General features: G+C 40.1%; 1 protein-coding gene across 2 annotated transcripts in view; it reads right to left on the reverse strand.

Annotated features, from left to right (window-relative positions):
* The window catches only part of hmg20a (high mobility group 20A), a 49,185-nt gene extending 40,977 nt beyond the window's left edge, over nt 1–8,208 (reverse strand). For both annotated transcript variants that reach the window (XM_060914374.1, XM_060914375.1), the window contains exons 1-2: nt 8,117–8,208; nt 581–672 (exon numbers count right to left, since the gene is read on the reverse strand). In XM_060914374.1, the coding sequence (XP_060770357.1) occupies nt 581–646 (66 nt within the window). In that variant the 5' untranslated portion in view covers nt 647–672; nt 8,117–8,208. The remainder of the gene's footprint in view (nt 1–580; nt 673–8,116) is intronic.
* Between the last annotated feature and the right edge of the window lie 242 nt (nt 8,209–8,450).

Genomic DNA, 8,450 nt, shown 5'->3' on the forward strand with positions numbered 1-8,450 from the left:
ACATGACCATGGCCAAATGAATCAACAAATAAATGGCACCTGCCTCAAGAAAACGCGACGGTCACAGTCATGTGTGTGCGAGCGACTTTAGTTGAATGATGCAGGTTAAACAGCGGCAATAAAGTGAACGTTAAGCGAAGTTTGTGGATATAACTCCATATCGTATTGCTTAAAGGTTTGCATTAACCCTGAGCCCATGTGGTTACATCAGCTAACAATGAATGATGGTACTTGACGTGGTGTTGTCTGAGGGTCTTCAATTTCTATTTTTGCACAAAATATGTAAATTCAAGGACTTTCAATGACCCATGTCTATTTATTATGCATATTTAAAAAAAAACAACAACTTTCAAGGCCTTGATTTTTTTCCCCTGAAATTCACAAACTTTCAAGGACGCATGGGAACCATGAAATTGTATTTAAGCATTTTTCTTCTGTGCTATTTAAACATGTATACTGAACACAGCCCTATTCCAGAGACCTGGTTTCATCATTGTAGGGGATTATAAAGGCCCACCATCACAATACACTGCACACAGGCACTTTCCACTTGTTTAAACAAAATCAGCTCCTGTTTTACCTCCTCTCCATTCTTTTGGCTGCCATTATCAGTGTTGGCCCCTGGTGAAGCACTCTGCTCTTCCATGACCTCTGACCTCTCCTAGGGTTGAGCTGAAATGCATATATGATGACACACAGACACACACCATACGATATATATATTAGTGCATATGTCACAAATGTCCTGCATTATATCACACAATAATGTACACAGACTCACAGCTGTATTCTGATCACACACTATATGGCCAAAAGTTTGTGATAGTCAGGTGTCCACATACTTCTGGCCATATAATGTAGCTTTAAATAAAGTAGTTGGGTGAATGGGGGGTGGGGGGGGATCTTGAATGGTATAAACCGCCATTACGCTAGGGATGGCGAAAACTAAAAAAAATCTTGACCGACCACCGAGCCTCATTAGCCGGTTAACCTACGAGTTTAAACAGGGATGCAAACGGCGCGCCTTTTTCACGGCTCGTGCAAATCCGATTTTTTTTTTTTAGGGGGGGCGTTGGAGTGTCTGAATAATTTCATCAGAGTAAATTCTGTATTAAAATTACTACATAAGCAAATGCCGTTACAGTCCATGAAAAAGCCGTGAAAAAGTCGGCATCTGCGCCTTTAGTTTGTGTGGAGAGAGATGATCTGCAATAACATGCATTGTTGGCTACAGACCGAAACATACTTTCAGAATGCACTGGCCAAGGCAGGACTAAACTCCATGTGCCTTCTAATAATGATAATAATAATAATAAAAAAAACAGAATAGTAATTTGTAAGCTAAAAAGCCTGAGTCTACACTTTCTTCTTTCGCCGAGTGGCAGCTGTGTTCAACTGGGGCAGGACATGACTGAATGGGTGTTTCTGATTTGTCAGCTGTCTTTAACTGGGGCAGGAGGGCGGGACATGACTGAATGGGTGTTTCTGATTTGTCAGCTGTCTTTAACTGGGGCAGGAGGGCGGGACATGACTGAATGGGTGTTTCTGATTTGTCAGCTGTCTTTAACTGGGGCGGGAGGGCGGGACATGACTGAATGGGTGTTTCTGATTTGTCAGCTGTCGTCCTTACACCACATGGCACGCCCCAAGCATTTACAAACACAGAATTGCAGGTTCTCCGCTCCAAAATCGGCAGCTTCAAAACGATTGATTTTTTTTTTCACCGACAACCAAAAAAAAAATTAACCGGTTAACGTTGATTCGGTCAACCACCGGTCAAACGGTCATCGGTTAACATCCCTACATTACGCAAGAGCACAATTCTTCGTTTGCACTTGACGTCATAGCTAATTATGCATGAGGCTTTGAACCAAAAGTCGGCCATGTTGGAAGATATACACAAACTCACGCGGTGCACATTTACCATAGAAGATATGCTCGAGAGCTTGTTACGTTCAAGAATTCCTTTTGTTTCTTCACTATGCTGACTCTCTGTGCTGTAACTGGATGCGAGCACGACTCTATTCAAGACAAGGGGATTTATAAGTTCTTTAGAATTCCAGCAATTCTAAATAATCGAGGAGAAAAAAAAAAAAAAAATAAGAGTTGTCCACGGAGCGTAGACGTCAGTGTCTGTCCAACATAAACCAGGCTGCTCTAAGCGATGAAAAAGCAAAAACCACACGAGTCTGCAGTGAACATTTTATCAATGGTAAGTGCTACGAACTAGTTATTAACGAAAGATCGCAATAGATAAGAAATACTGGATCGTTTAATAGCCTGGTTGTGCAGAAACTCGCCGCTGTCAAACGTGACAAAGCCGTGATCATAGAGTGTGTGAGCCGACAATCAAAGCCATCTACGATTATTTAATTTTAAAAAAAGTGCCTTACATAATTTGACGACACTGCTTTTATTTTGCTTTTTCTTTCCATTAGGGAAACCAGCTGATCTCTACAATTTTAAGGATCCAGACCGGGCTCCGACACAAAATATGGGCCACAACAAAATCAAAGCTGGTACTAAAGCGGTAGCTTGAAATGCGAGTATTTCAGAGCACAGAAAGAAACGCTAATTTATTGAAGAATCTTCCCAAACGATCACAGAGTCAATCGAACAAGATTCATGTCAATCCACTACCTCAAATACTGCAGCTTCCTCGCCCGCTGAGTGCTCTTTTATAACTAAATATGTTATATAGTGTGTTAGGTGTCCATCTTTTGAAGCAGTCAAAATGATAGTTTTTAAAATAGATTTAAAAAATTACTACAAGCTTCTAAATGTAACTCGTCTTTACCTTCCAGTCTGTACTCTTACCACTGTGTTCGCATGCATGTATTATATACATTGTATATCCTCCAACATGGCGGCGGTCAACGATGCAAGCAATTTTGGTCACGTGATTGCAAACGAAGAATTAGGATCGAGAAACTAAAGCAGCAAATGTTGGACACCAGCAGAGGTGGACAGTAACGAAGTACATTTACTTGAGTACTGTACTTAAGTACACTTTGAGTATCTGTACTTTACTTAAGCATTTTTTTTGGAAACTTAAGACTTTAACTTCACTACATTTGAAAGACAAATATCGTACTTTTCACTCCACTATATTTCTATCAAGGTCCTCGTTACGATGAAGTGGCTTTGAAAGTGGATGCTTTTTCTTTTCTAAAATGTGATTGTGTTTTTTCGCAGGTGACACTGAGACAGCCGATCAGTAATCACTAGGGTCAGGTCATGTCCATAGACTGGATAAAGTTCAATGATTTCTCCGCAGCATTATTTTACACGATCAGTTGATGGCAGAATGGAAAGAGGTGGGTCTTCTGGGGAATGCACACCCCCATGTTTCAGTTTTCTGAAACTGTCTGAAAGAGTTGTTTCGTTTTAAATGTTTGCTTTAGGGATGTCCCGATCAGGTTTTTTTGCCCTCCGATCCGATCATTTGATTTTGAGTATCTGCCGATACCGAGTCCCGATCTGATACTTCTTATAATCCATAAAAAATAAAGACAAGGAAAGAAACGGATCCAGGATGTTCCTCATTTTTTATTTAACACCTTATTTTAACATCCAACAACTCCGTTAGCAAACAGAGCACTTACGTGAGGCAGTTTGAACAATAAATAACAAATTAAAAAAAATAACCTTAAAATACCTGGCAGGAATGTAAACAAATAAAAAAAAAAAATAAAGTGCCACAGTGCCGGTAATTTGCTTTTAAGAACGCATCTCACAGTGGTGTACAGTAATTTCAATTAAGGAAATGAACGTTTTTCTTGTTGAAAACAAGCATTTCTACCCTTTCAGGTTTGAGCCCGTTTCTTTTGTCATCCAATGAAAAAAATGATCTCATGCTTTGCTTTCCGCTTCGAACTGCTTCCGTGTTCAACTTTGCTGACAACAGGCAGCCAATAACCAATAGCGTCTCCGCTACAAAGTGATGTCATGCCGCACGCGTTGGTGTTGCTGTGTTGAGACAAGAGGTCTGGTCTCACTCTGTGCCAACGCATAGCTATTGATGTGTTAAAAATGAGAATCTATTATATAGATATATATCCGATCCCTGATCGGGAGGCAATGCCCGATTCCGATCGAGTCTGAAACCATGTGATCGGGCCCGATTTCTGATGACGTGATCGGATCGGGACATCCCTAGTTTGCTTTGTTTGCCGAAAACGGAGCAAACCACAGCCTGCAAAAACTCGCCATCCAACCTGCAGAAGCATATTGAGGTATGTAAGCGTTTTATTTCAAGAGAAAGCTTGTAATGACGTTGTCTGTGCCTTTAGAGCTAGCGATAACATTGCAATATCTATGTGGTCTGGTTAGTCAAATGATGTTCTATGGATTTTCCCGTCAAGTTGCCGTAGCCTTGTCCACGTCAAACGTTTACACATAGCTAGTTAACTTGGACACTGTTAGTTAGCATGTAAAAATGGAGTTACGCTAACATGAATAACGTTAACTTATCTGAAGTCCTTTCAGAAATATGTTGTAGCATAATCTTGCCAAATAAACAAAATGTAGAAATCTTTCTTTTCTAGTAGCATTAGCTACCCAATATGATTTTGAGCTTGAAAAGAGTTTGCTAGCATGTCAGGTGGAGTTTCACTGACTAGCTAGCTTAACGTTAAACCACCATGATGGCACAGCATGCGTTCATTTTGTGAATTCACATTTCTGTCTTTGGTAACAGCGTTAGGTTTTGTAAGCGTTGTGGCAATAATACAACGATGCGTTGACAGAAAATGTACTTTTAATACTTGAGTATTTTTAAAAGCAAGTACTTTAACTGAAGTAATAATTTGACTGGACAACTTTCACTTGTATCGGCGTAACATTTGACCAGCGGGATCTGTACTTTGACTTAAGTAATGAAGTTGGGTACTTTGTCCGCCTCTGGACACCAGCCATGTCATGACTGATGGTTGCACAGCCTGTATGAAGGTTTGAGTCTGATAAGTTCAAACATTATACTTTGTGAATTAAAATGGCAAATATGATACAATGGAGTAGTGTAGAAAGATTTCAAGGCATTAAAAAAAAAATAATAAAAAGGAACAATACAACACATTGATAGAACTAACATAAAAAAAAAAAAAAATGGTGTAGTGGTTAGCACTGTCGCCTCACAGCAAGAAGGTCCGGGTTCAAGCCCCGGGGCCGGCGAGGGCCTTTCTGTGTGGAGTTTGCATGTTCTCCCCGTGTCCGCATGGGTTTCCTCCGGGTGCTCCGGTTTCCCCCACAGTCCAAAGACATGCAGGTTAGGTTAACTGGTGACTCTAAATTGAGGTTTTTCACCCACGTGACCAAGTCATGTGATGCTGCCATTTTGGACGTCACGGCTCGAATCAGTTTGAATGCGAGGAAGGCGACAAACGAAAAACATAAAAGAAAAAGGAGCGAGATGCAGAAAACACCTTCACTATCCAGCGACGTAGGGCATTTACAGGGCGAGCAGAGGGAGAGGTATTTGCAAAAATTGAGGTTAGCAGGCTTAGAGAACGACGTTTACCTGCTTCCACCAGGATTGTTCACTGACGTACGGAAGTACACGAAGCCCTCGTCTTTACCTGACTTCGGCCCACATGATCTGTATACCTATGTCGTTAAAAACCCATCACCGTACACAGGTATTGATCTGAAAGCGTATAAGAGTTTGGATGCCTACAAATATTTTGTGTCAGGCTGGGTAACATGCCTACATCAGCGGGTCGTCCCTGGAGCCGGTGGTCGCCATCTGATTACAGCTAAGGTTTGTTCACATTTTCATTTACTTTCGGTCCTCAGGATAAACAAAATGTTATTAAATGTCATTGAAATAACTTCTTAGTCTGTTGAGACATGGCCCGTTATAAATTTGCTGTTACCAGGCAATGACCAAGAACTGTATTATTAGGGTCGGTGTCTGTGTTGTAGCAGTGTACTAGCAGCTAGCTGTTAGCACTAGCTAATGTCAACAACAGTAGCTAGTATGTTACTGTAGCAATGTTTACGTTCAGTCATTTGGATGATTGTTAAAACCTTTCAGTCTCAAGTTTTTCCTTTACTGTATTTACTAGTTTACTGTAATTATGATCCGGCAGCTATTTACACCGGATCCAGTGTAAATAGCTGCCGGAGCCGATGTCCGAGCTTGCCGGAGCTAGCGTGCTCAGGCAGGCTGGGACGTCGGCTCCAGCAGCTATTTACACTGGATCCGGTGTAAATAGCTGCCGGATCATAATTACAGTAAACTAGTAAATACAGTAAAGGAAAAACTTGAGACTGAAAGGTTTTAACAGTCATCCAAATGACTGAACGTAAACATTGCTACAGTAACATACTAGCTACTGTTGTTGACATTAGCTAGCTTGACCTTCAAAATGGCGGACACCGGGGCGTCACGTGACCCTGTGACGTCAGGTGAAAAACCTCAATTGAGCGTAGGTGTGAATGTGAATGGTTGTCTGTGTCTATGTGTCAGCCCTGTAATGACCTGGCGACTTGTCCAGGGTGTACCCCGCCTTTCGCCCGTAGTCAGCTGGGATAGGCTCCAGCTTGCCTGCGACCCTGTAGAACAGGATAAAGCGGCTAGAGATAATGAGATGATATATAGGCCTATGTATATTTTTCTTATCAGTGCAATCTGTGTATGAGCAATTCCAGCGTTATGGACGTGACACTTGAACTCAAAATGGCAACAAATGACTCAGTGCATGTTTTATTGTCTCCCAGTATTTAAACAGGTGTTGCATATTTTAAGGCTGTACCATACTGGAGAAGTGATAGAACAAGAACAATTCCCATAGTACATCTAGGGCATGCCAGAAAATGCCAATAAAAGATGCGTTATGGATGTGACAGAAAAAGTATCACTTTTCTTGGGTGACTGTACATTTTTATCAAACTCTGTGAAATTGTAAACCTAATGTCGAAATGGAGATATCCATTTGATAGAGGGGTCCAAGGTGAATATTAAAAAATCTTTGTTTAAAATATTTTGTATTTCATGCAGAGTTTCGGAAGGAAAAGTCAGCGTTATGGATGTGACGAAATTCCGTTACGGATGTGACGCGTCTGAAATAGACATGGCATATGTTTAGAAAATCAGCAATTTAACCACCATAACCCTTTGAAAAACTCTAAATATCAGCTAAAACTATCAAAGTTCTTAAATAATATTTAGGATGGCTATTGTTTTGCTGTTTTGTGGATTTTAGCATACGTTTCTGTGGTTTGTGGCAATAATATAGAATTGTACAGGATCAAAGTTGGTTTTAGCTTGGGTTTTACATTATAAGAAAGAAAGACTGACAGTGACATATTAGGTTGGTTACAAATTGGTTCAACTTATTCACATCTGTAAAATACAGGCCTAGGTGAGATCTCTGGGAGTGGTTTTGATGTATTACATGTTGCTTTATTTTTGCATGGTGAGGTTGACATTTACATGGAATTGTATACTTTACTATTTATTTTTATACTTTTTTTTTCTATAACTCATGAGTCAACAGCACCTTCAATTTCGTTGTACCTTTGAAAAAGTGACAATGACAAAGACTTCTTATCTTATTGTGTCATGCAGTTTTTGAGGAAAAACTTGTACATTTTAACAGCTTTATAAGCCTTTGAATAAATGGGCTGAGTAATAATTCTTAAACCACCAATTTAGAAAGCATAATAGAGCTAACTAGGGACTAGATCTATCTAGAGAATCTTGTTTTCACCAAATTAATTTGTTCATCCCTGATAAAAATAGTGTGCAAGTAGAATTGTTTACAGAAATATTTCAATCCTGTAATCGTTCATAGTTCCAGGATACAACACTGACATCAACCTGACAAACACAAAGCAACAGCAAAGCCCTTCCCGGTCGCATCCCAAACGCCCCCATATTACCTACATAGGCACACAATACACGGCACTAACAAGTAGCGTCTGCACCCGATGTAGTGCACTAAACACTAACAGTGAGCCAATTGGGATTGAACCAGTAAAGTTAGCGTCTCGTGTTAGCCAAAGACCTAGCAAGATATCACAACCTCGTCGGTAAAATATTAGTATTTTGGTGTTTAAGAAAACACAAGGCAACACACAGCAACTTAGAGTCATGATAAGAATACATACTGACCTGTAACTTAATCTAAACCCAATGATTCGGAATAGATTCTACACAAGGCAAATTGCACTAACCAAAACAATACAAATAACCAAACGCTTTACGTCATCATATCGCGACAGTCATGCAAAATAAGCAGTGGTCCGGTCCGGCTGAATTCGGTGCAATTTTTATTAAAAAAAAACCTTATGTTTTATATAGTATTATATAAAGTAGTTCATATGTACTGTTAAGAACAGATATTACCAACATAAAAAAATATATAAACTTTCTTCAGTAGTGATAACTATTTTACCTGGCGGAGGGGTTGCTTAGTTAGAGAGTGAAATCCGGTCACCGCTTCTCG

This window comes from Neoarius graeffei, chromosome 2, assembly GCF_027579695.1.
Source record: "Neoarius graeffei isolate fNeoGra1 chromosome 2, fNeoGra1.pri, whole genome shotgun sequence".
Lineage (NCBI taxonomy): Eukaryota > Metazoa > Chordata > Actinopteri > Siluriformes > Ariidae > Neoarius > Neoarius graeffei.